At 44.1% G+C, this 27,365-nt stretch overlaps 5 protein-coding genes across 9 annotated transcripts; 4 read left to right on the plus strand and 1 right to left on the minus strand.

Moving 5' to 3' along the window:
- The first annotated feature begins 34 nt into the window (after nt 1-34).
- LOC6558488 (deformed epidermal autoregulatory factor 1) lies at nt 35-4,219 on the plus strand. Of its 2 annotated transcripts, none has more exons than XM_032742215.2 (4): nt 35-521; nt 1,364-2,120; nt 2,511-3,145; nt 3,263-4,218. In XM_032742215.2, the coding sequence occupies exons 1-4, from the start codon at nt 390-392 to the stop codon at nt 3,431-3,433; spliced, it is 1,695 nt and encodes a 564-aa protein (XP_032598106.1). In that variant the 5' UTR covers nt 35-389; the 3' UTR covers nt 3,434-4,218. The 2 variants fall into 2 exon arrangements, with proteins under 2 accessions (XP_032598106.1, XP_001985161.1); XM_001985125.3 differs by having other exon boundaries at nt 97-521; nt 1,364-2,111; nt 3,263-4,219.
- A 1,173-nt stretch (nt 4,220-5,392) lies between these two features.
- LOC6558504 (serine/threonine-protein kinase tricornered) lies at nt 5,393-9,208 on the minus strand. Its single transcript, XM_001985124.3, has 5 exons — nt 8,483-9,208; nt 7,501-7,710; nt 7,328-7,434; nt 6,774-7,258; nt 5,393-6,691 (listed from the first exon to the last, which is right to left on the minus strand). Exons 1-5 carry the CDS (start codon nt 8,963-8,965, stop codon nt 6,597-6,599), a joined length of 1,380 nt encoding a protein of 459 aa, XP_001985160.2. The 5' UTR covers nt 8,966-9,208; the 3' UTR covers nt 5,393-6,596.
- A 63-nt stretch (nt 9,209-9,271) lies between these two features.
- On the plus strand, nt 9,272-11,119 carry LOC6558509. Its single transcript, XM_001985123.2, has 3 exons — nt 9,272-9,881; nt 9,959-10,647; nt 10,709-11,119. The coding sequence occupies exons 1-3, from the start codon at nt 9,389-9,391 to the stop codon at nt 10,814-10,816; spliced, it is 1,290 nt and encodes a 429-aa protein (XP_001985159.1). The 5' UTR covers nt 9,272-9,388; the 3' UTR covers nt 10,817-11,119.
- A 234-nt stretch (nt 11,120-11,353) lies between these two features.
- LOC6558514 (mediator of RNA polymerase II transcription subunit 12) lies at nt 11,354-19,777 on the plus strand. 2 transcript variants are annotated; one of them, XM_001985122.2, is made up of 8 exons: nt 11,354-12,015; nt 12,078-14,901; nt 14,971-16,711; nt 16,778-17,167; nt 17,247-17,561; nt 17,625-17,912; nt 17,980-18,301; nt 18,362-19,777. In XM_001985122.2, the coding sequence occupies exons 1-8, from the start codon at nt 11,403-11,405 to the stop codon at nt 19,672-19,674; spliced, it is 7,806 nt and encodes a 2,601-aa protein (XP_001985158.1). In that variant the 5' UTR covers nt 11,354-11,402; the 3' UTR covers nt 19,675-19,777. The 2 variants fall into 2 exon arrangements, with proteins under 2 accessions (XP_001985158.1, XP_032591332.1); XM_032735441.1 differs by lacking the exons at nt 11,354-12,015; nt 12,078-14,901; nt 14,971-16,711; nt 16,778-17,167; nt 17,247-17,561 and having other exon boundaries at nt 17,827-17,912; nt 17,977-18,301.
- A 218-nt stretch (nt 19,778-19,995) lies between these two features.
- LOC6558524 (bifunctional 3'-phosphoadenosine 5'-phosphosulfate synthase) lies at nt 19,996-27,205 on the plus strand. 3 transcript variants are annotated; one of them, XM_001985121.3, is made up of 4 exons: nt 19,996-20,272; nt 24,661-24,775; nt 25,044-26,569; nt 26,628-27,205. In XM_001985121.3, the coding sequence occupies exons 1-4, from the start codon at nt 20,231-20,233 to the stop codon at nt 26,832-26,834; spliced, it is 1,890 nt and encodes a 629-aa protein (XP_001985157.1). In that variant the 5' UTR covers nt 19,996-20,230; the 3' UTR covers nt 26,835-27,205. The 3 variants fall into 3 exon arrangements, with proteins under 3 accessions (XP_001985157.1, XP_032596243.1, XP_032596253.1); XM_032740352.1 differs by lacking the exon at nt 19,996-20,272 and adding an exon at nt 22,518-22,731; XM_032740362.2 differs by lacking the exon at nt 19,996-20,272 and adding an exon at nt 23,666-23,861.
- Nucleotides 27,206-27,365: the final 160 nt, after the last annotated feature.

Here is a 27,365-nt window from a genome sequence, read left to right on the forward strand (position 1 = left end):
CGAATATGAGAACTATCGATGATATCGATACATCGTTGTGTTTCTTATATCGCAGCGGATATCAACTTTTAAGAAATGTAAAAATGTAAATTGCAACATATAAAAATAATTGTAAATAGCCAAAGGCAACGTACGCAATACAAATTCTATGTGAATGGTGTGCGCGCAAACCGAATGTAAGCGCTACAATAGCTGAAACCAACAAACAACAACAACAAACAAACAAGCGAACGACAACAGACGTCCGTAGCCCACAATTGCAATTGCAACAATTCGATGAACAACTTTACATTCATATTCAACAATCAGCAAATAGCAAAGGAAACCCATAGAAGTAGTTGTCGAAGAAGAGGAAGTGCATTTGCTGTGTCGCGTTGTTGTTGTGCAGAATGGAACAGGATTCCACAACGGAGCTGCATCTGAGCAGAATACGTGAAGTGAAAGATTTGGCCGCATTACCCGACGACGTGCGCGATGTTGTGAAAGAAGAGGTCATATTAGAGAATCACCATCATCATCAGGTAAATCAACACACCAATATCTCTGACCGACTGGCGTTGGCGGCAAGGGTGGTTCGTTCGTTCGCTCCTTCGTTCGTTTCGTTTCGTTTAATCGTTCGTTCGTTTTATCGTGTTCGTATGCTTTCGTTTCGTTTCGTTGGATGCCCGCGCAGCCAACGCGCAGTTGTAGAACGCGGTGCCTGCCACCTGCATTTGTGTGTGTGTGTGTGTGTGTACATATATATATGTGTGTATGTGTTTGTACGCTCCTCTCTGTAGAACAAGTGGTGTATGTGTGGGTGGTTATGTGTTAGTGTGTGTGTGTGTTGGGGGCGGGAGGGCTGAATCGGTTTAGTGTAAGAGGAGAGGGAAGAGAGGGGAGTGGGTGGCGAAGGTGGCGGCGCAACAAAAATGCGCGCGGTGCTTGCGCCCTACACAGCCCACAATGCACAGTAAGAGACTCGTGAGTCCAAAGCCAGAGCAAAAGCCCGCCACCATAACCACCACCATCGTCACCATCACCATCCACATTCACATCCACACACAGGCCAACTCCAACAAGAACGTCAGAATTTGTGTGTGGCGCAAATTGTTGTGTATACCGATTTTCATTTTTCCATGCTGTGTTGTTTACTTACACATACGAAATTTTCTTTGATTTCTTCCATGTTAAAAATTGCAAAAAAATCACGAAAATACAAATAATAATAAACGGCAACGCCAAATATCAACCTGAATATTAAACAAATAATAAATACTGGATAATTGTGATATAAAAACAAACATTCATGTGACGACCACGACGACGACGGCGCTCGATTGAAATTTCTGTGGGCTCTGTAATGTGCGCTATGGTAATGCAGTTGGATACGAAAGTTCGCATGGTCACATCCTCATCAAACGACAACAGCGGCAGCGGTGGCGGCGGCGGCAGTGGCGGTGTTGTATCAGTACCCGTTTCTCTGCCCATCGGATCAATGATAACTGGGACGGCATTTAATGTGATTACGCCGGATCAGTTACCGCACTATAAACCGATGCTGTGCGTCGACAACAATTGCTATCTGTCCAGCAGTACGGTCAGCATGGGCGGCGACCTCAAAACGATTGTCATACAACAGCAACAGCAGCAGCAACAGCAGCAGACGAGCGTCAATAGTGGCGCTGGTAATACAAATACCACCGCCACAAACACCATTGGACTGAATCACGATGGCTCTGGTAGCAATAATAGCCATGACAGCATCGGTACGCTCGAGCATGCTGCTGGCGGCGGTGGCGGTGCTGGGAACACAACCGGCTCAACGGGCTGGGCGGAAACGACATCGAATACACCGCACTTGGAGGTGTTCCAGATCCGTTGTAAAACCACCTGCGCCGAACTCTATCGCAGCAAACTGGGCTCCGGCGGCCGAGGGCGTTGTGTCAAATACAAAGACAAATGGCATACGCCCAGCGAATTTGAGCATGTGTGCGGCCGTGGCTCCAGCAAGGACTGGAAACGCTCCATCAAATATGGTGGCAAATCTCTACAGTCGCTCATCGACGAGGGCACGCTAACACCGCACGCGACCAACTGCAGTTGCACAGTCTGCTGTGACGACGAAGCAGGTGAGTCAGGTGAGAGATGCATACACAATATTAATACCCTACCCTGTCTCCATCAATGTACCCAAATCAATATTCCATGAGGCATGACAAAACGATTGATAAACATTTTAAAAGCTTAAGGCCCATAGTATTCATATATTTGTTTAGCTTCTATATAATGAGAAACAACTCTGGAACTTGGCGTAATAGGTTGCGAGTGTCTACTGTAGCCATAACAAAAGTCTGTAATGCTTTGTTCCGCTCCATTTTCAAATGGAATCCATAAGCTGAAGACATCCTCAATAGTTAGATTATATTGAAATCTGTAATTCTTATTCTTTGATCACTTTTTGCTATTTTACAAAATAAAAAAGGATGATAAAGAAATAACATTATTATACAACGCTAATGTCGTTTCAGCATCGGGCCCTGTGCGTTTATTCACGCCGTATAAGCGACGAAAGCGAAATCAAACTGATCTCGATGTGGAACCTGGGCCCAAACGCAAACGCAATACGCATAGCAACAATAATAATAACAATAATAGCAACACCAACAATAACAACAACACAAGTGGCAGCAGCATCAACAATAACAACAACGTGGACCCAACGCAAGCAACCGCCACCAGTGTGGTGGATGATAACAATATGTTTTTAACCGAAGACAACATAACGTCCAAGGATGAACCATGGGCGGCGCTCAATGACAGTTTAGATACCTCCACCGAGCTGGTTGACCAAACGCAAATGGGCAATCCGTATGAGCGCGAAACGTTTGTGGTGAACATAAACGATGCGGGCTCCATTGCCGTACTGGACGGCAGTCAATCGATGAAGAACATCGAGCATGTCTATTGCACCATGGTCAAGGCAACCAACGATTTCAAACGCCTGCTCAACGACATGAAGCAAAACTACGAGCGACGCATCGAAGTGCTGCAAAAGGAGCGCGACGCAGCGGTCAGTGCGATGCGTGTCCAGGTCCACACAGACATGGATGATCCCAATATATCGGGCTCATTACATGGCAACGAGATCATATCTGCAAAGAAAGTAAGCACTAAAATAAAATCACAGACTGAGAACAGCAACATTTTATGACTGGCTCTGGTTTTGTACCCAAAAAAAAAACATAAATTAAATTTATTTCCCCCAATTTGTATCTTTTAGTGCGCCAACTGCAATCGGGAGGCGTTGGCTGAGTGCTCGCTGTGTCGAAAGACGCCGTATTGCTCGGAGTTTTGTCAGCGTAAGGATTGGAATGCTCATCAGGTGGAGTGCGCAAGGAATCCACAACCGTCAACGCAACAGGTCATGTTATTGATCGATGATCAGTCCTAAGCAACGTAACGAATTGTACATACAAATTTTACTACTAATTAATATATGATTGTGCAAGGCCCCACACCACCTTCCCCTCCCCACATACCATCTCCCAACAAGCCCAGATCCCACTCTCCAATTATCCCTACCATGCCTTCCCATTAGATTTATGTCCTATAATAATGTAATTCTTAAACGTACGTATAACTATATAAATATGTGTATATATATTTATATATACATTTTACTATCGACCGTAGAAAACAAAAAATCCAAAAACAAACAAAAATAATCAGAAGGAAACATTTGTAGTAAGCGCAAATCAAAGCAGAAGCGTCAAAAAAAAATTGAATGTCTTCTTGGCATAGCGTAAATGAAGAAGTTTAGCTACGATTTGAGATAATGCAACAAAATCTGAAAAAAATTTAACTTGTAATTCAATTTAAATTAAATTTATAAATAGTTGCAAAGCGCATAGCAAAACTAACAAGGTCCCCAACCCGGAAGAACTCCCCCTCTCATTTTCTGCTTGACAACTTTTTGCATAAAAACAAAAGTAAAAGTAAATAATAAAAACATAAAGAAAAATAAAAGAAACAAAAAAAATATAAGAAAATTACAACCAAAATCGAGAGATAAGCAGAAATACAATACATATTCGTCTATGTATACATTTTTCATTAGACACTAAGCACATAGTTAAACTTTTAACATTTTACGATTATAATTTTATGGATCTACTGCCCGTCGTTACAAGCATCCAATAAAGATTTCAAAACAACAAAAAAAAAACAAAACAAAAAAAGAAGAAGATAAATATAAATAAAAACGAAACGATGTAAAAAAAATATAGAACAAAAAACGAAAACAAAAACGAAACACACACAATACATTTAATCGCAAGTACATTTAATTATAAACAATTACATAGTTGTGTGTTTAACTACATTTCTGTGTCGCAGTATTTTCTCCTTTTTCCACTTTCCTTTGTAAAGTTTTTTGCCGCCCTCCGTAAGCAGCTGTAACAATTTCTCGTAGTCTGTAGTCCATATGCAAACACATTCATATATACTTATGTATGTAGTATATATATATATAAATATCTTTAAACAACTAGCTATATATTCCGGTTCACACAGACACAGCGGACAAACACACATACAAATACAGTGACACACATTCAACACAGATTTAAAGGAAATTTCTATGAGAGATCAGCAGATCAGTTTGATTCAAAGTTGAGGAGTATTTGAAATCTTTGTTTTCAGATGTCTGTAACGTTTTCGGTTGTTGCTTTACAATAACAATAACAATAACAATTACAACTTAACTCCACACCCCCACAAGAACACACACACACACTCAAACACATCCACACAAAACAAGCAGAAAGAGAGAGAGAGCTGAAGTATCAATGCGATGATGAAAGAAAAGAAATGAAAAATATATACATACATTTAAATGTACAATGCTTACTTTTTGTCGTATTCTTTGTTCATTCTTTTTGTGTTCTTAGTTTAGTGTCTATGTACAACATCTAGACTTTATAAACTTGAAATATGTAAACATCTCAAGGTAAGTACTTACTTTGATCAATTCTAACAGAAACATCTATAAGTTTGTGAAGACTTAGGTCGATTGCTATATAGTTCAAGTGTAGCATACTTTTTAGATCGCCAAATGCATTTGCAGGCAGATATTTAGTTTCTTATTTTGTCTGTACATAACAAAAATATATAAAATCGCAATCAGTAGTTTCTTAAGGCGGTGATCTTAACTGCTTACTGAATTTGTCTCCGCTTTCTTATCAGTTCGTTTAAGAAAGTAATCTGATTTGAAAGATACGGCTTATAGAGGGTATTCCATTCGGATTGGTTAATCTCAGTGACCTGTAATCAATTAGAAATAATCAGTATTATCAACTCCCAATCATAGCTCCCATTTAATTTAAAATGTTTTTGGTTTTGTTTAAAGTACTTTGTTGTTAGTCCATATTATGCACATGTTTCATTTATTATTGCATTTTGCATTACATATTATCAATATGCTTATTATTATAGTCTATTACCAAAAATAATTTCTTAAAACTTGTTTACTCGTTTCATTTATTTATAGGTATGCTTTAATTACTTTAAGTTTTGCTCGGGTAGATTCTTTTCTTTTTGTTTTGTTTTTTGTTTAGCTGTAGTATATATAATTCGATTTAATTTGCTTGCGTTTTTACCAGCGATAACTTTTGTTTGCAAACACACGAAACTCGAAAAAACTGTAAGAAATAACTACAAGAATATTCATCGTAGGATCGTAGGAGAAGGGGAAGGATATATCTGTGTGTGTCGGAGAGGTGGTGGGTGGGGGTAATTGGATTGTGTACAGAGAACGAAACCGTTATTTAAATATTGTTTTTTTCATTTTTTGTTTTTGTTCTGGTTGCGGTTGTTGGTTTAGTAACTAATTTGTGTGCTTGATTATCATGGTTTTCTTTTTGTTTAATACATACAATACGTGTGTGTGTGTGAGTGTCGCGTAATTAATAAATACAAAACATACATATGTAAGTATATTAAATAACGTGCCTAAATATAAAACATTTCACAATTGTCTAAATAATAATATTCTGAATATGCATACATACATATATTACTGAAATTTATTAACAAATTTCGCTGCTGCCCAATGAAGGAAAACAAATATTACATAATTTATAAACAATTGCCAAATTGGTTATTCAAGTGCCATAATTCTAAACACAACGATTTAAAAAGGGGAAGGCGGGAATTAAACAAAGCCATACACAGTAGAGAATTAGTTAGTTTAAGCGTTTAAAACTTAATTCGATTCGCAAAACATTTGCAAATACAATGCATACATATATATTTTTAATTTTCGTTTGCTGTGTTTGTTCTGTTTTGTTTCGTTTTTGTTTGTTTGTTTTTTTTTTTTTTTTGGAATCACAAATGTTAGCTATAGTATTTAAATACACATGTAGGTAAGACATTCAAAAGGAAAATTAAGTTTTATAGCGCTTAAGAATGCTCTTGATGATGGTGTTAGAGAGACTGCGATTGCAATTGTGGTTTCTGCTGCTTTTGCTGCTGGTGGTGGTGGTGGTGTTGTGAGTGGTGGTGGTTGTGGTGGCGGTATTGGTGGCAAAGTGTGGCAACCGGCAAGATGCACAGCTTCACTCCAAATTTCGCACCTCAAAGCGCTTGTACGTGTAATTGATGAAGACCCAATCCTTCGAAATTTCACCGCCCTGCGGCACTGGCGCCGAAGCTGCACAAAACCATTCATCACAAAAAGAGAGAAAAATGAACAACTTGCAAACATAAAATGTGAATGGATGTGTTGCACTTACGTATCTCCAGCGAGACATCCGGAAATTCATCGAAATTGGACGTGTCATCAATGGAGCGCACTTCCACGGGAATTGCCGCTGGCCGCTCACGAATGTGCTCCCAGTCGACGCCGCGAAAGAAAGGCACCGACTTCAGGTCCTCGAGGCCACGCTGCGAGCCCAAGCGTCGATCTGCCTCGCAGCAGAAATTAATGATCGTCTCTTTGGCCTCCTCCGATATGGGTATTTCGGGCGGAAATATTAATGTTTCGCGCCAGTTCATCACCTTGCGATACGTATCCTGCGGATTATCCGAACAGAATGGCGGATATCCCATCAACATTTCATACATAATCACGCCAAGTGACCACCAATCGCACGCAGGTCCATAGCCGGTTTGCAGGAATACTTCGGGTGCTATGTAATCTGGCGTGCCCACTGTGCTGTAGGCGAGAGCGCGTCGATTTCGTTTCCACGATTCTGCGCGTCGTTTTGAGTCCATGGGACTGCAACAAAAACATTGTTGAACAATCACAAACTTGAATTTTGAGTTAATTGTATTAATTGATACTCACCTGGCACAAGTGCCAATAAAATCGGATGGTTTCGCCTGCGACAAATCACGATAAAAGTCTGTGCGATGCGACTTCTTTAATCCTGTGCACAGTCCAAAATCTGAAAGCTGCTCAAGTTACAAGTAATATATATTATCAGATAGTTTTATTTTAATATTTAGCTCATCATTCACCTTAAGATGCCCTCGCGCATCCAGAAGCAAGTTATCCGGTTTGATGTCCCTGTGTATGAAACCGAGCTTATGGATCGAATCAATCGCCAACGCTGTTTCACTTATATAGAATTGTGTGCACTCCTCGGATAGCGTGTCCTTTTTCATTAGAAGCGTCATCATATCACCGCCAGGCAAGAATTCCATTATCAAATATAAATTGACCTGGTCCTGTATGCAATTAAAATGCAATTGACAAGCAAATATATTAGACGACTCACAACAAATTTAAAAGTGACAATTACTCAGCTAAAGTTTTAAATTATTGCCTTTTGAGCTGGGATAACTTAAACAGTTATTAAAGCAACAAGCGTACTAAGAAGCCAAGTACAAAATTTAATTTGAAGTGCCATAATAATCTGTATTTGAGCAAACCTTTTTAAAACTAACTATAGGAAATTATATAACAACACAGAAGCTGAGTCTACATTGCGAACAATGACTATAACTTCTAATTCACATATTAACTTTCACTATTTCTTATTCTCGAAATGAGTCATACAAAATTAAGCGGAATTCAGACATTGTCAGATCTTACATAAATGTGCAATTGTAATGCCATTGCATTGTAAATTACAACAATATAATAATAAAAATGGGCCATAACTTTAGAAGGATGCACAAATACAAAAAAATAATTAAATTCTTTTGCGTTGCAGAGAAATAGTGTGAAATTCTGGACGTTTTGCATGTAACAAGGTTCTGTTGGGTATATTGACATACAAACAAACACTGCAGTGTTGTCTTCGTGTTCGTTTGTGTGTGAAAACTTTCACCAAGAATCAAAACAACAACAACGATAAGAACAACAACAACAATAAAGAGCATATGATTTGGCAAGCGCGCTTTGCGCTTGTATTGGTTTATTGATTTTCGGTCAGCGAATTGCGGATGGATGTGTGTGGGTTTTTTTTTGTATTTTTCATTTTTGCAGTCGACTCACCTGAAAACTGTAGTACATCTTGACCACCCACTGGTGATCGGCCTCGACGAGAACATCGCGCTCAGCGCGTACGTGGGCCACCTGCTCCTTTTCGAGCATGTCCGCTTTGCGCAGAACCTTCATCGCGTACACGTGTCCCGTATCCTTTTTCTGCACCAAACGCACCTCACCAAACGCACCGCGACCAATGACTTTCAATGCCTCAAAATCTTCGACGCCGAGACGCAATCGCTTGAGGCGCAAATATTCTGTCTCTTTTTGCGCATGTTGTAAGCGTTTCTCCTGGCGCTGTGTCTCCGTTAGACTTTCGTCCTTCAGTTGCGCCTCCAATTTGGCCAGGCGCTGTTTGCGTTCGCCGTATTGTGTCACCAGATTGCTGTAGTAGTTCTCCAGCGTCACCTTGGCCTTGGTCGCTTTGTCCAGTGTGTGGTCGCTGAAACGTATGGAGGAGCCATCCGTGTCCGTTGTTCTGCTGCTCATCATCTAAACGGTGTGCTTTGTGTGTGTGTGTCTGTGTATGTGTGTGTGTGTGTCGTACCGTACACTGTCCTTGCACGAATTGTACACTTGCTTAAATAACACACACACAGCTTGGAAGTATTATATTGCCGTTTTTTTCCTTTGTAATTTATTAAATTGCTACCTCTCTTTCGTGTTTCGTTATCGTCGTTCTTTCTTATTGTGCGTAGGGTTGATATGCCCACCATTTATCGAATACCCTCCAATCGAATGGCATGAGCTCATTTTCTGATAAGAATTTCATGTTGCAGAATACAGCCACTCTTGAACAATATTATCGATATGCCCGCGAAATCGATAGTTCTTAACAATCAGCTGACAATTAAATACCTTTGTTGCAAAAATTATGTGTTTGGTTAACTTAATTAAAGCGCTGTATAAACCACCATGGCGCGCACAACCAACTTTTCGGACCTCACTTTTAACTGCCTACTGTTGATATTCAAGTTACTGGACAATCTAGAGGATCAGGTTAACCTGGCCCTCTGCTGTCGGCGTTTTCGTGAAGCATTCGCCTATTTGCATCGCAAACGATTCGAGGCCATCGTTGACAGCGATATCAAGTTGCGGAACATGGACAACTGGCGTGCCTTTCTCTGGTTGTGCGGTGGCAATGTGAAGAGCTTACGTTGCTACCACGACGACGACCATCCGCTGCAGATACTTCCACTCGTGGCTAGATACTGTGTCCGCTTGGAGAGCATCACACTGCGCAATGCGACGATCTCCAAGGCGCAGCCGTATTTACTGCAGCTGCGAACACTGCGCAAGGTTTACGTGAGGAATTACAAGAGCACGAGCATAGATCTGATTAAGGCCATGAAGTTGCGCTTGCCACACATACAAAATCTAGGCCTGGAAAACTTTGAACGGCGGGAATGTGAGTGTATTATATCATGTAAACTGATTGCCTGTTTAAATAAGCATAAACATATATATATTTATTTTAATATGCAGTGCAAGAGTTGCGTCACTTTACTAACTTGGAGGAGCTGCAAATGTACGATGAAGTGACGGCCGCCGACTTCCAAGCCATAACCAAATCCCTGCGGAACTTGCGGATACTTCAACTGCGCAATGCAAACAAATTTCTGACCACACAAACGTTGAAGCAGTTAGCTTCTAATTGTCCACAGCTGACAAAGCTCTGCTTTCAGGACAGCGATGCTGAACTCACCGCCCTAGCGCTATTTCCACAACTCAATTATCTACAACTTCACTGCCCGGATAGTCAGAAGAAGCGACTCTTTAAAACAATGAGCAGACAGAGTGGAATGCCTTTGGAGTATTTAATATTGCATCGGAAGCGCTGGATCGATGAGGATCAGGCGCAGCGGATTGGTGCCATCAAGCCACTGAAGTGGCTTGTTTGCAAGCCACGAAACGATCGTTGCGTTTATCATTTGGCAAATCTCACCCAACTCGAATGCCTGTCGGTGCAATGTGCTCGCGATATTGGTGAAGCGGAGCTACTGCATCTGATCCGCAACAATGATCATCTGCGGTATCTAAACATCTGCTACTGCCTGGGTATAACAGATGCATTCATCGTGGACACAATCGCCATCCTAGCCAAGCGTCCCAATCAGCAGCCGCTGGTGCTCTATGCGGCTGCCACTGATATTAGGCACGATATCATGGAAAGAGTGAGTAGCTTTTTCTTTTACAAATATTTTTTTGATCTTATAAAAATACCATAAATTTCAGTTACCAGCTGATTTTGCATCTAAGTTGCTAGTGCTGTACTTTGAGTGCAGTCAAGGCATGAAATCCGGTGATCATTATTATAATGACGAACCGGAATTCGATCGGTAAGCAATTGGATTCGTGGAGTCACCCAAATCAATTTTACACATCATCATGCAAATTGCATATGGGAATAATAATACGTAGTCCGTAAACCAAATAATATATTGTAGATTTTTATAAATGTATGTATATTTTACATACATATTTTCACACATATTGTTATTATATTACACTTTAAGTGCTAGCTTTTTATTCTAAATCAAAGGCTTATTTTTCAAAAATAATTGAATACTTTTTATAATTGTCTTAAAATAAATATTTACTTATTAGCGTTCATTGAAGGACGCTAATTTGTAATACTTTGCATTCCAATTTTTGGTTGCTCCCAATAAACATTTTTTAATTCACAACAATAATTATATTTGAATCTAATATTTGTATTGACAATATCGTATGCATACGATAGTTATGAAATATAATATGCACATCTCTAAGTACAGCAGTGCTGTAAAATGACAAATATTTGTCTTCATCGATTATAAGATTTCGATAATTATTTTTGTTTTCGTGTTATTGTTGTGTATGACCAAAGTGAAAATTGCACAGAAATTGCAAAATAATTGTGTAAAAGCACATTTAAAAGGTCGCAACGATGCTCTCGCTGCTGCAGGAGAAGCGTCCGCTCAAGCGCACCCGCCTCGGCCCGCCGGATATTTATCCGCAAGACGCCAAGCAGCGCGAGGACGAACTGACGCCCTCAAATGTGAAACATGGCTTCATAACGACGCCGCCGCTGTCCGACGAGTTTGGCACGGCGCACAACTCGAATGTGAATGCCAGCAAGGTGAGCGCGTTCTTCAGCGGCGTGCTGGCCAAAAAGGAGGAGCTAATGACGCTACAGGATACGGTGCGCAAGAAGCAGCAAATCAATTGCAAAGATAACTTTTGGCCGGTGTCGCCGCGTCGCAAATGTACGGTGGATGCGTGGTTCAAGGATCTGGCCGGCAACAAGCCGCTGCTCAGTCTGGCCAAACGGGCGCCCTCCTTCAACAAAAAGGAGGAAATATTTATAACACTCTGCGAGAACCAAGTGAATATGCAGCGTGCCACCTGGTTCATCAAACTGAGTGCGGCATACACGCTCAGCTTTACCGAATCGAAGAATAAGAAGCGCAGCATCTATGATCCGGCCGCGGAATGGACAGGTAACATGATCAAGTTCATGAAGGAGCTGCTGCCCAAGCTGCAGGAATACTATCAGCAGTGTAAGTACATTAGTGATTATTCCGAGTAGGTATAAAACTATCTCCTTTCAATGCGCTTTCAGCTCATGAAAAGAATGGCATGCAATCCAATGGCAGCAGCAGCAGCTCATCCACCACCAGCAGCACCAGCAGTAGCAACAGCAACGGCAGCGCCAACAACAACAGCAGCAGCAGCAACAACACCAACAGCGGCAGCAATAACAACAGCAGCGTGGGCAACACGTCGACACCCAATGTTATACCTGTGCCCAGCATGTCGAGTCCGCTGCCGCCCATACACAGTCCGGCTAATGGACAGCCAGGTGCTGTGGGCAGCGGTGCAGTTGGCGGCGCTGTCGCCGGCGCTGCTGCCCCACCGGGCACAGCACTAGCCACGCTGAGCGGCTCGGCATCTGGCGGCGCAGCTGGAGCTAGCGCCGGCGCTGTTCCGCCCGGCTCGAGCATATCGGGCATTGGCAGCCAGTTTGAGGATAGTCGCAATGCGCTTAAGTATTGGAAGTACTGCCATCAGTTGAGCAAGTACATGTATGAGGAGTCGCTGCTGGATCGTCAGGAGTTTCTCAACTGGATACTGGATCTGCTGGATAAGATGCGCACGCAGGCCAGCTTCGATGAACCGCTAAAGAAGCTGGTGCTCAGCTTTGCACTGCAGTATATGCACGATTTTGTGCAATCGGAGCGGCTGTGCCGTAAAATGGCCAATCTGGTGGCCAAGAAGCTCGCCCAGCTGCTAAACTCGGCTGTCGAGCAGCAGCAGCAACAACAGCAACAGCAGGCCCTAATCAAATCACAGGCCATGGAGCTGGATGCACCTGATGAGCAGCTCCACCATCATCAGCAGCAGCACCAGCAACAACAATCTGTGGATCCCTATGAGCAGGCACTGCATGACTACATGAACTGTCCGCACCATCGAGACATTGTGCTCTACTTGAGCACCATACTGCAAGTGATTACCATTGAGTGCCCCACGGCGCTGGTGTGGAGCGGCATAGCAGCTCACAGGGCACCTTCCTCACTGGTGGGCAGTCCACTTGATCATTTGCCACTGGCGCCATCGGTGCTACCGATGGCCTCACGTTGTCCACGCACCAATCAGGAGTTGAGGAGACAACTGCGTGCCGCCGAAGCGGACATTGTGTTGCGCACACAGCACGCCGAGCAGCGCTGGTTCGCCTCCAAGTGGTTGAGTGCAGGCAAGAATCATTATACGAATGTGCTGGCCACATTGGATCACCTGGACACACACTGCTTCGAGCGCATGGATCAGTGCAATTCCATTGATACGCTCTATGCGCACATCTTTCCCCCACAATCGGCGCAGCTGTTGCGCCGCTCCGAGGATGATCAACAGCAGCAGCCACAGCGAGCTGTCTATGAGCCCAAGCAGGATGCGGATACGGTGCGGATATTGTGCGAATGGGCGGTGTCCAGTCAACGTTGGGGCGAGCATCGGGCCATTGTGGTGGCCATATTGCTGGACAAGCGTCAAATTGATGTGACCAGTACACCAGCGGATCTGTGCGGCGACAAGGAGGACAAGGATTCGCTGGCCTCCGGTGCTGGCATCATTGATGGCTTGCCCGTCTTTCAGCACGTTCTCATGCACTTTTTGGATCACGATGCGCCCGTCTTGGATGAGCACAACAGTAGCGCCCAACAACGCACCGAATTCACAAATCTCGTGCAGTTATTCAGTGCGCTCATCCGTCACGATGTCTTCTCTCACAATGCGTACATGCACACGCTGATCTCGCGTGGCGATCTGCTGCTGGAGTCGATGTTAGTGCATAAGCCGGCAGCGAAGAGTTCACCGCCGCCGCCAGCGCCACCGCCGCCCAACAGCAGCTCGACAGCTCATGCATTCGATGACGATGGCTTTGGTTCGGGCATTGGTATTGATTTCAAGCACAACGAATTCGATGACTCCAACGTGGACGATGATTTGGATAAGCTGGTACAAAACATTAAGGAGAAGGGTCAACAACACGAGGCACCCGACAGTCCCAAAATTGGCGGACCTGGCGATGGTGATGGTGGTGGCGTTGACACGCCTGCATCTGGCGTCAGCATTTCCAGGCATTATGTGTACACGAAACACTTTCCCATACCGCAGGACGATCCCAGCATGTCCAGCTATAGTAGCGAGAGCAATCAACGCTACATTCTCCTCTTTGGCGTTGGCAAGGAACGCGACGAGAAGAAGCATGCCGTAAAAAAGATGTCCAAGGAGATTGGCAAGCTCTTCACCAAGAAGTTCAGCATCGATGTCGCCGAGGGCGGCAAGGTGAAGAAGCATTCGCGCAACGAGTTCAACTTTGAGGCGACAACAGCCAAATGCCAGCACATGGCCTACTTTGATCAGCATGTGGTCACCGCCCAGTGTGCGGCCAATGTGCTCGAGCAGCTGAACGGGTTCGCCTTGGGCAGCAACAACTATTTGCCCGTGCAGGAGCACGTGGCATTTCTATTCGATCTGATGGAGCTCGCGCTTAACATTTACAGCCTGCTCGAACTGTGCGATCATCTGCTCAAGGAGCTGCCCGAAGTGGAGCATCAGCTGCAGCAGAAGAAGTCCAACATGGTGCGTGGCTATACTACCTCGTTGGCCCTGTATATTGTTAGCATATTGCGTCGCTATCACAGCTGCTTGCTGCTCTCGCCGGAGCAGACGGTGTCCGTATTCGAAGGACTCTGTCGCACCATACGCCACGTGAGCAATCCCAGCGAATGCAGTTCCGCAGAGCGTTGCATTCTCGCCTACCTCAGCGATCTGCACGAGTCGTGCATTCTGCTGCAGGGCAAGGAGCAGGCAGCCGAATACTATCAACAGCTGAACTGCATCAAGCGATTCAAGGATATCTTCAATACGCCCGAGCAGCTCAGGTGAGTTCCGAGTGATATCCCTGTATGCTATGTAATAATTAAATCTATTCTGTTTATATTTGCTTTCAGCATGGCACCGCAAGGCTATAATACACAGTTGCTGCAGGAGCTGTTCGTGGCGCCGCGACGTGGCGGCAAATTGGAGTCGCATTGGCTGCGTCAGCTGCACGAATCATCGGCAAATGTGTACAGTTTTGTGTCGAACGCTGTGATCGCCGTCTGCCGGGAAACGGACAACGAGCGGCTGAACGATGTGGCGCTGGCCTGTGCAGAGCTAACGGCCAGCTGCAATGTGCTCTCCGAGGAGTGGATTGCGGCGCTGCAGAGCCTGTGCAGCGGCAGTAAGAGTCCACGCTATCCGCATCTTGGCGGCCAGGTTGATATTGGCCAGAGCAAGACGCACAATGCGCTGGCCGTCTTTGTGTGCATTCTTGTTGCGCGTCATTGCTTCTCCCTTGCGGATTTCGTTAGTAAATTTGCGCTCCCGACGCTGGCGCGTTCAGTGAGTGGCGCCAGCGGTGGTGAGTTGAGCGTGGATGCCGAAGCAGGTGCTCGTCTCACCTGTCACCTGGTGCTGAAGCTGTTCAAGACTCTGGAAATTCCGCAGCCGGGCATGTATTCGGTTAGCACGTCTCCCAATCCGCTTCATGCGGCAGGCAGTGATTTTAGCATACGGCTCAGCTGCGATCGTCATCTGCTGGTTGGGGCACACAAGACCATACCCATTGCTGCTGTGCTGGCCGTGCTCAAGGCCATACTCATTGTGGTGGATAATGCGGCACAGAAAACGCCGCTGGTTGCCAGCGGCCTGGGCTCCTCGAGCAGCGGCAGCGCCTTTGGTAGTGGTAAGCGCAGTGGCTTCAATACACCCGTACATCCGGGCAGTACACCCAAGAGCAATGAACAGCGACCGGCGGATCTCAGCCAGATATTGGGCACAAGTGATCTGCAGCTGGGCAGCTTGGGCAGTGAACAGGAGTCGCTGCAGCAGACAACGAGCAGCAGTCTGGTTGGTAACGAGCAAATCTCACTGCTCGAATTTGCCCAGGCAGTGCTCAAGCAGATTTGCGCCCAGGAGCATGTCCTGGAGCGGTGCTTGAAGAATGCGGAGCAGCTGTGCGACATGATCATCGATGAGATGCTAACGGCCAAGCAGGCGCAGCGTGTGCTGCACATGATCTGCTATCCGGAGGCGGAGTTCAATATTATTTCCGAGCTGGATCAGCGTTCGATGATAGTGCGCATATTGGAGCATCTGGATCAGTGGACCTTGCGCATTTCCTGGCTGGATTTGCAGCTCATGTATCGCCAGTCGCTCAGCAATAATACATCGCTGAGCAACAATACGGAGCTCAATGTTTGGCTGGATACGGTGGCACGAGCGGCCATCGATGTGTTTCACATGGAGGAGGTGACGCTGCCGGGTGCACTGAAGGCCACCCATAAGCCCAAACCCTCCACATGGCTAGTGGCGCCACTCATTGCGAAACTAACTCCCGCGGTTCAGGGACGCATCTTGCGTGTAGCCGGCCAGGTGCTCGAGAGCATGAACTACTTTTCCAAGGTGCCCAAATCGGACTGCAACAGCTCTGGCAGCGGCGATGAGCGCGAGAAGAGCAACAGTTGCCACAGCAGCAATAGCTACGGTGGCAATGGCAGTCTTACGGCTCGCAACAAAAAGATGCCGCTCAACTATCAGCCCTTCCTGGGCCTCATACTCACCTGCTTGAAGGGCCAGGACGAGTACAAAGAGAATCTGCTCGTCTCACTCTACTCCCAGCTCTCGCAGTGTCTGCAATCCTTCGCTGAGGTATTTCTGCGTGTTTGGTAATCTTTTGTTTACTGCTGCTTACTAATACTTTATTCGAATTGATAGCTGGACACCATTGGTGGCATCGATGAGCCACAGGCACGTGAGGAAATTCTGGATGCGCTGCAGTTGCGCTTCTCGCTGGTGGGCGGCATGTTTGATGCGATACAAAAGAACAGTACACCCACAACGGATTGGGCTATATTGCTTGCCCAGCTGGTTTGTCAGGGTGTTGTCGATCTGAGCTGCAATCGTGAATTGTTTACGACAGTGGTGGACATGCTGGCGACGCTGGTCCATTCCACGCTCGTCTCCGATAGTCAATCGGAGCGGGATGAGCACAAGAAGCTCTATCTCAATCTGATGAAGAAACTCAAAAAGGAAATTGGCGAAAAAAATAATGCTTCGATACGCGTCATACGGCAATTGCTGCCGCTCTACAAGCAGCCGACAGAGGTGAGTTTACCATCGCAAATAAGATCACAGATCCCTTACTGATTCATTCCCTTCCCTTCCGTTCCATTCCTTTTTCTAGGTCATAGCCTGTGAGCATGCGGGCATGGATACCAAGGGCAATAAGATTTGTGACATGGACAAGAAGCAGTTGCGCATCTCGGATAAGCAGCGCATCAGCGTCTGGGACATACTCGAGGGGCACAAGAACCCGGCTCCATTCTCTTGGGTGTGGTTCGGTGCTGTCAAACTGGAACGCAAACCGCTCACCTACGAGGAGGCGCATCGCAATCTCAAATACCACACGCACAGTTTGGTCAAGCCAAGCAGTTATTACTATGAGCCATTGCCGTTGCCGCCAGAGGACATTGAGCCAGTGCCGGAGAAGATTTGTATAGTAAGTATATACAGCTAGGCGCCTCCCGCAACAAATAAAAATATTCATCTCGTGCCTTCGCAGAAGGATGAAATGATGAAGGCCGACACGCCGTCATCGGTGGATCAATCGCCCAGCGCTGTCGTTGGTACGGGACGTGGTCGGGGCAAGGGTACCACGACGCGCAAACGCAAGCCGAAGAATCCGAAAACGCCGCCCGTGGTCAACACGCAACAGCAGCAACCTCAGTTGGCGCCGCAGCCGCAGCAGCAGCCAAATGCGCAGCAGCAACAGCAAATGCAGCAACAACAGCAGCACATGCAGCAGCAAATGCAGCCAAACCAAATGGGACAAATGCCGATGAATATGCAGGTATGCAGTAATTGAATGCTTAAACCTTAATCCTTGACTACTCTTAATATCGTTCTCTCTAAAGCAGATGAACATGCAGCAGTTTGGGCCGAATGCGATGATGCAGCAGCAGAATGCACTAATGCAACAGCAGCAGCAGCAACAACAACAGCAGCAACAGGTTCAAATGCAACAAATGGCGCCCAATCAAATGCAGCAGCAGCTTAGCGTGGGCGGCAATGGGCAGCCCAATGCACAAATGAACTTTATGCAGGGACCCGGGCCGGGTGGCCCGCAAGGCATGCCAGGACAGCAGCAGCAGCAACAACAGCAGTGGCACAATGCACCCCAGCAGCAACAGCAACCGCAGCAGTATCACAATCAATATCCGCATCAGCAGAACATGCAGAGTAAGTAATCGATCGATTCCGGTCACAAATGCAAATTGAACTAAAATTTCATTATTTCAGTGAATCGAATTGAGCGACCGCCGTTGAATACCAATTCCAAGCAGGCATTGTCACAGATGCTGCGCCAACGGCAGCCAGGTTCGTTCCAGCAGCAGCAGCAACAGCCACCAGGCGGCTTCAATCCCATGCAGCAGCAACAGCAACAAGCACAACAGCAGCAACAGGGATCGCAGCAGCAGCAAATGAATGCCCAACAATTGCGGCAGCAGCAGCAAATGAATGCCCAACAAAATCCACAGGCAGCGGCCGCTTTCAATGCCATGCAACAGCAGCCCAATGTGCAGCAGCAGCAGCAAATGAATCCTAATCAACAGATGCAACAGCAGCAGCAACAGTTCATGCGTGGCAGTTTGCGCGGCATGGCGCCTAATCAGTTGGGTGGCATGAATATGGTGGGGCAGGGCATGCCACAGAATCCAATATTGCAGCAGCAGCAGATGACTCAAGGCATGGTCGGCATGGTCAATCCAAATGCAAATCAAATGATGCAGGGAGGCGGTGCTGGCGGCAATGGCGGCGTTGGCGTAGGCGTAGGTGTTGGCGTTGGCGCTGGTGGCAATAATCCGAATATGGGCATGGGCGGCATGCCCCAGCAGGGCATGATCCAGCAGCAACAGCAGGTGCAATTTCAAAATTTCCAAAATCAACAGTATCAGCAGCAGCAGCAACAGCAGGGAATGCAGCAGCAGGGCGGCGGTGGAGGCGGAGGCGGTGTGGGCGTGGGCATGGCGCCAAATCAACAGCAACAACAGCAAGCTGGTTTAATGAGCAATTTCAATCCGCAGATGCAGCAGGCGCAACGCAACAATCCCGACTTCATGGCCGCAGCAGTCGTTGCTCAACAGCAGCAGCAACAACAGCAGCAACAGCGTGGTGTTCCTGGCGGCATGATGGCCGGCAATCGGGGACAATATATGAATCAGGCACCTAATGTAACCATGACCAACATGATGGGTCCAGGACCCGGTGGCGTTGGCGTTGGCCAAGTACCACCCTATGCACGCCAACAGTCTGCGGGTGGAGGGAAACCGGGTGTAATACCCACACAGCAACAATTCCAGCAACAACAGCAACAGCTCCGTCATCAGCAGATGATGCAAATGCAGAGTATGGCCGGCGGTGGAATGGGCGGCGGACCACAAGCCGGTGGCGGTGCAGTTGCTGGCGGCGGTGGCGGCATGGTCCAGCAGCAACAGAGCATGAATCAGCAGCAGACGCCCAATCTGGTGGCGCAGCTGCAGCGACAAATGCCCAATCAGCCGAACATGATGGGACAACAGCAACAGTATCCTCATCAGCCGCCACCCTATTAGATGAACAAAACAAAAGAAAAAAATATAGTTTATATAAGGCTTCAACTTGTGTACGAATATTTATCAATGCTATTTGCAAATAAATAATAACTTTATTTTTAAATATTTGGATTGAGGCGCGCTGCGCTGCCAACTCTCTGCAACCAGCGATAACTTTGCAATCGATAATTGTGTAATTTGCTCCAGTGCGAAACAGCTGTTCGTGGATCTGTGTGAGTATTGTAAGTGTGTCATGTGTGTGAACAAATCGCTAAACTTCCGTGCAGCTTTCGATTTAATTTTAAATAGTTCTAAGTGAAATAGTGCAATAAAATCAGTTCCTAGAAAGAATACAACACATGACCATCAGTTGTCCCACATTAAAGTAACAACTCACACAATCGCAATTAACCCACGGCAAACATTTCATTCATTGATCAGCAAATTTTTACGTCAAATATTTGGCAAAAAAAATCCAAAAACAACAAAAAACACCAAACACCCTGTGTCCACATCAGTATTGTTTGCTTTCGCTTAGCGGTTGGACGTTTTTCATTGTTAACTCCCAGAGCAAGTCATGAATGAAGCACCAGAGCACAGCAAAAAGCGTCAAAAGACGGTAAGTAATTTTCGTGCGCCACAACTGTGCGACTGCTGCACTCTTATTTGTACAAATGTGTCAAGGAAATTGAAAATTCGTGACTCGGTCACGAAAACCCAAAAGAATAGAGTGCAATATGGGCTATTTGAACAGTTGTTGACTGGAAGAAAGAAGTGAAATGTGTTCTGTTTGTGCTTAAACATTTATTTTGTTCGTTAACAGCTGCTTGTTATAATTTTATAGCAAACATTTAAGTGTGTGTTGAATAAATAGTGGCTTAATATAGAGAACACGTAATACCTATAATGATGTTTGCGATTTTTTTTGTTAGCTTAACATTCTAATCTTATCTTTAATTTGCACTATTCCACTAAGCAGTTAAAATTGAAGTCTTGTGCACAATAACAAGAATGTGGCCTCAATTAACAAAATTTTGCTTTCAACAATTAACTGTACCTAATCCACGAAGCTACGATAATGCTTATCAGACATTTTAATCACAATTTTAAAAGCGTCTAAGTACTTGATACTTGAAGTACTTGATTTCAAATAATACCACCACATGGCATTAACCTATAAGCTTTTAATTACAACCATTAGCAGTACAATTTGCACAGCTTATTAAGCAGTTTAAACATAATTTTATACGTGTCTAGATACTTGGTAATTCCAAAGAATTGCACAACATAAAATCTACAGCTTTTTAAAAATGTGGAACGTTCGTAAACATGGCTGCAACAACTTGTTGAGCCTGCAAAAAAATTAAAATAAAAAAAAACGTACGATTTTATAATAAAGTGAAAAGCTGGATATCATCCGCGATTAATCAATTCATAAAAAAAAAAAACAACAAAAGCTGTTAATCCGCCTCTGAATAAAAATTATACGAATGTAAATCAAACAGCTGGAAATTTACATATATGTATGCAAATGTAGATTTATTGTTACAAAAACTGATGGGAAAATAAAACGAAATACAAAGTCTATTTGTATGTTTATTTAATATTGTTTTCAATTTATTACTACTTTTATCTTCCTGTCTGCAACCCATTTTATGACAGTCTTTTGCTCTGTTCAGCAGTTATGGCCAATAGCTGAAAGTTATGGCCTTTCTTATGCAAGACATGTAGTTATTAACTGGTTTTTTTTTCAGTGCTCATTACGGAACACACTCTCATGTTTTGTTGCAGCCGGTGCACAACTAGTTGAAATTGAAAAGAAAGTATGTTTGTTTTGCATGTTTTGGCCATTCTAACGAATTGTAAACAAGTTGAAATTCGAAGTACGAAATACTCGTGTCTCAGTCACACTTTAAACGCAATTCGAGCAATCTGCAGCGTTAGCTATTGTTTGTAAAAAAAAACATGGTCAACGGCCAGATTCAGTCACAAGTTGAATGACCGGCTTAGTATGTCTTTACCATCTATTGTTAAGGAATCATATTTGGACTCTTCAGTTGTACAAGCGTGTAATTTGTGTTTACATGTGTAAGACAAACATTTAATGTTCTTTTGTTTGTTATTTTTACCTGCTAAACAGCCAAGTTAATACATCTATTTCAACAACAATTATTGTATTGTTTTCATTTTTTAATTTCAATGCTTTGTACATCTTCACTCTTGTTTTATAGCTTCATGCAATTTGTTTTTTAATTACGCTCTTCAAGTGACTCAACAAGATGATTTACACAATCCACATAAGCAGTATACAAAAACTGAGTATTTGTTTTTATCTCAGAGCTGTGCACATGAAATTTACGTGATCTTGAAGTATTTTTCCGCAACTCATTTTTCTTTTGAGATGTGCATGTACTAATGGTGTTTTTACTATGATACCTGTTACGTATATAATAATTAACTATCAAACTAACTTGGCCTATACCCTATAGTCGAAGTTGAGCAATTCATACACTTTGAGGCATATTTATCGCTTGATTTGAGCCAAATTACTCAAATAAAAGTTGCAAAGTCGCTTTCATACTGTTTGTAATCAAATCTGGTTTTTATTATGATGTTTTCGGATAAGATTCTATAATTTTAACAAGCTTTTTTACTTATCACCATCTGAGCATCAAGTGATTACCACATCCGCGCCAGCTTGACCACTCATTCACATCGAGATTTTGGTCCCAGCTGCATTTAACGAACGAGTGTCCAACAAATATCAGTTGCAGTTTTGAGCTTCGTCGAGAAAGTTCAGCGCGTCTTGTTTATTTATTTACCACACGGTTGGTTCCGGCCACAAGGCAGACCCCTCAACAACAACAACAAAAACTCTCACTTGTTTAATTATCAGAGTCTCGTTGTTATTTAGTGTCTGGTGAGGTGTAGTGCGCTTTCTATTTGTGCGATATTTGCTTAAGACATTTTCAGAAAATGTTCACAAAACGCAGGAATTTGCTGAACAACATTTACAACAACAATAACAATAGCAATAGCAAATGCTGTTTGTTAAATCATGAAAAGTGCAGCGATTCGGTAAGTTTCGTACAACTGCAACTTATACATATAAACAATTTCAAATCGTGCCGATTTTCAATTTAAAGTGCTGACCATGGCACTGATCTTTTGAAATTCCTCTACAAGACTTTTAAACAATAAGTTTCTGGAATTCTCAGAACTACCTTGAATACATTTTCGTAGTTTGTTTAGATTCTCGAATACTAACACGTAAGTTTGTTATTTTAGTATTTCATATTATCAAAATTTGAGAAATTAGTTTTGCATTGCATTTGTATGCCCTAAGAATGGAAAGAGAAAAAAAATTTGGATAACTAAAATAATTTATATTTCTTATTTTGTTATATTAAACAAAAATACTTTATTGTGAAACTGCTACTTTAAACACTCTTATTTTTGTATGCAAAAATTCTTTCTTCTTTCTCACACAAATATTGCCATTAGTTTGCTGGCAAATACTTAAAACAAAGTGTTTCTTATTATAACCTTGAAGAGGGAGTATTCGAATTTTGTAGTGACGTGTGTACGAATTGAAGCAGACGTCGCCGATCCCATAATGCATTCCTAATTTCTTATTAAAAACAAAAAAGCATAATACAAATTGGAACTGCTGGTTAATATTTTAATTTCAGCAAATTATCTGCGATCTTTGTGGTTTATATATTCTTTCGCTTTAAAAACGTAAACAAAACAGACACAAAAAACGCACACTTTTTCATAATAACAATTACAAAGACAGATATGCCATACAATGGCTCGAAAGATAGATAGAAAACGATCTTAAAACCAGATGGAACACAGCTAAAGCCACAAGAGCGTGAAGCTTGGCTCTCTCAGCGTCTCTCTCTTTCTTTGTTTCGCTTTTAGTAATGCGGCCCGCAATATAATACGGTAAATATTATTGAAACTTTCCAGTTCGCTTTCAACGCTCGTTGCGTACGTCTATTTCGGCAAAATCAACTCGCTGCCCATTCAATTCTATCCGTGGCGTATCCAGTATTTCATTCTTACACTCCACGCGCAGCCTGCAACACATCGAAACGTGCCAAAGTGCAATTAAATAATATAATTAATTCAAAGCTAGAGAAGATAACAGAAAGACCATGCCCAACCCGCCCATTGGCTACTTTTCCCACATCAAAAGAAGGGTATGGCATCCAGTACAACTTCAAGCATGGAATTTTGCGCATGCGTATTCTCTCTAGAAACTTTAAACTCGAATAATATTTGTTTGAAGTTGAGTGTTAAGTGTATCTTGACCCAGAAACGATCTACAATTGAATGCTGATATAGAAACTAGACTGTTACTATTTACCCAGTGTGAATTATTTCAATAAACTACATTTTATTGCGCAAAAATGTTTGCCGATCTTTTGATAAGATTACTTTTGATTCTTCGGTTTGTTATTTTACTTTAATAGTTTGGCGTATAGCGTAGAGAGATCCCGATTTATTTAGCTGTGTAACAAACTAGAATATAATCTACATTTGACTAATTACAGTTGCTAAAAATAAATGTTTATTAACTTGATTATTTTAGCAAGCATGCTAACACTACAATCAAATAACATATGTCTTATGGCCTTTGTCTTATGTTTTGTTTGCCGTTTCCTCAATTTTCTCTTCTACGGTTTGCGATGATCCTATGTTTCTCTCCCTCTCTCTGTCGCTCTCTATTGAATACAATATTATGTATATGGTATCATTATCACATATTATTCCCTCTGCGCAGGGCCATTTGCGATTTTTCACACAGAGTAGAGTTGGCGTCGACACGCCGTCGTCTAAGGGGTCAACAAACTGTGCAGATGCTGCCTTAGGGTCAAAAGCGACGGACCAAAAGCACAGGCCAACCTCAGGCGGCATGAATATTAATTTATGATAATTTTGCCAGCAGCTATATATTTATACTATATATGTGCATAAATCTCGTTTCGTCTTTTACAGTGCCTCCAAGTGGCCACGAATGTGACCGAACAGAAGCATCATGTCACACGGGAGACGCGTGGCAAGAATCTGGGCCTGTGCCGCGGCTTTAGAGGCTGCACCGTCTGGCTAACAGGTAAGTAAATTCCACATGTCTTTAATTCGAGAAAGAAAAGAATTATTGGCAGAGCGAAATAAAGAAGAAAGGTAGAATGAAATTAAATCATCGACAGAAATAGATTAGAATATGAACAGGATGTACATTGAAATGAGTTGAGAAATTCTTAAGAAAAAGAGCAAATAAAACCCGAGGCTAAAAAGAAGAAATGTAATCTAAATAATGAACGTCTGTTCTTTGCTAATTAAAGTTTATTTGTTAATAATGGAATTCTTTTCTCTTGCAGGTCTCAGTGGTGCTGGCAAAACATCGATTGCATTTGAGTTGGAGGCGTATCTGGTGTCCAGAGGTATACCTGCATATGGTTTGGATGGCGACAACATACGCACTGGCCTGAATAAGAATCTCGGCTTTACGCCCGCCGATCGTGAGGAGAACATTAGGCGGGTGGGCGAGGTGGCCAAATTGTTTGCGGACAGCGGTGTCGTCTCCATCTGCAGCTTTGTGTCGCCCTTTGCCGATGACCGCGAAATGGCGCGCAAGATACACAAGGATGCTGGCTTGCAGTTCTACGAGATCTTTGTGGACACACCGCTGGATGTGTGCGAGACGCGGGATGTGAAGGGACTGTACAAGAAGGCTCGCGAGGGCGTCATCAAGGGCTTCACGGGCATTACGCAGGAGTATGAGCGTCCGCAGCATCCGGAGCTGGTGGTCAGCACCGCTGGCTGTACAGTGCGTGAGTCGACGCAAAATTTGGTGACGCTGCTGGAGCAGGAGGGCATCATTCCGCGCTCACTCCGCGATGTCGATCTGCTGCCGGAGCTGTATCCTAGCGAGGCTAGCGAGGCGCAGGCACTGCGCCAGGAGGCCGCATCGCTGCCAACGCTGTCCATCAGCACTGTGGAGCTGCAATGGGTGCAGGTGCTCTCCGAGGGTTGGGCGTATCCACTGCGCGGCTTTATGCGCGAGGATGAGTATCTGCAGACGCTGCACTTTAATACGCTGCAGAGTGGCCTGGATGTTTCCTATCGCGAGAATCACTCCGTGCCCATTGTACTGAGCGCCACAGAGGCGGACAAGCAGCGGCTGGATGGTGTTGCCGCATTAACGCTCCACCATGAGGGTCAAGCAGTGGCCATACTACGTCGTCCTGAGTTCTATTACCAGCGCAAGGAAGAGCGTCTAGCACGCCAGTTTGGCACCAGCAATCCCAATCATCCATACAGCAAAATGGTCTACGAATCCGGCGACTATCTGGTTGGGGGCGAACTGTCCGTCATAGAGCGAATTCGCTGGAAGGATGGCCTCGATCAGTATCGGCTGACGCCCAATGAGCTGCGCTGCAGATTCAAGGAGCTCAATGCGGATGCCATTTTCGCCTTTCAGCTGCGTAATCCAATCCACAATGGACATGCACTGCTGATGCAGGACACCAAGCGGCAGCTGTTGGAGCGCGGCTTTAAGCAGCCAGTGCTACTGCTGCATCCATTGGGCGGCTGGACCAAAGACGATGATGTGCCGTTACAGACACGCATGGCCCAGCACCAGGCTGTTCTCGATTCAGGCGTGCTGCGGCGCGAGGACACCGTTCTCGCCATATTCCCATCGCCGATGATGTACGCCGGACCCACAGAGGTGCAGTGGCATGCCAAGGCGCGCATGAATGCGGGCGCCAACTTTTACATTGTGGGTCGAGATCCCGCCGGCATGCCACATCCGGACAAGCAGGCATATCCCGATGGCAATCTCTACGATGCCACTCACGGTGCACGTGTGCTGAAAATGGCCCAAGGACTGGACAGCATGGAGGTGAGTCTTTGTTGATTTAGCATTGCCTGAAACATGCAAATATCATATTTACTTTTAGATCCTGCCTTTCCGGGTGGCGGCCTATGATAAAACTGCCAGCCGCATGGCCTTCTTTGATCCGCAACGCAAGGACGACTTTGAGTTCATTTCGGGCACAAAAATGCGCACGTTAGCTAAAACCGGCGTCAGTCCACCTAACGGTTTTATGGAGCCGCAGGCCTGGCAAATACTTGCCACCTACTATCAGAACCTGCCGCAGGCGTAACCCACATCAACTCGCTGACCAGACGCCATCCGCCAACGGACCGGTGTGCAATCCCGCACAATGACTAGTGCAATTCGCTAAGCTATATATAATATATATATATAAATATATATATATTTCGCCTATGTTTTGCTTATTTCCAAAACTTCAAACTTACATTTTCTTTTATTTTGCTCAAGTAATTTGTATGTTTGAGACGCATATCCTAAACCAGTCTCGAGTCACCTTATGTAAACCCATCCCTGTCCCTGTGTGTGGATGTGTATATGATTCCATTTCATTGTTTAACTCCCCTACAATTAATTTTATTTACTTTTAAGTTGTCCACTTCTATGTTTTTCACAAGCAAAATATTTGCTGAAACGAAATGAAATGCATTTGATTTTTAAATTGTATGCATTTAATAAATGTCTTTTTGAATTTTATATCCAATAACATTTGGACTTGCAAATGTCATTAGTTATCCTAACCCAAGGCTTGTTGTTGGTAAGTTGTTAGGTAAGTTAGCAATATTTAATGGCCCAGACCTTT

Source organism: Drosophila grimshawi, unplaced genomic scaffold (assembly GCF_018153295.1).
Source record: "Drosophila grimshawi isolate 15287-2541.00 unplaced genomic scaffold, ASM1815329v1 contig_44, whole genome shotgun sequence".
Classification (NCBI taxonomy): Eukaryota; Metazoa; Arthropoda; class Insecta; order Diptera; family Drosophilidae; genus Drosophila; species Drosophila grimshawi.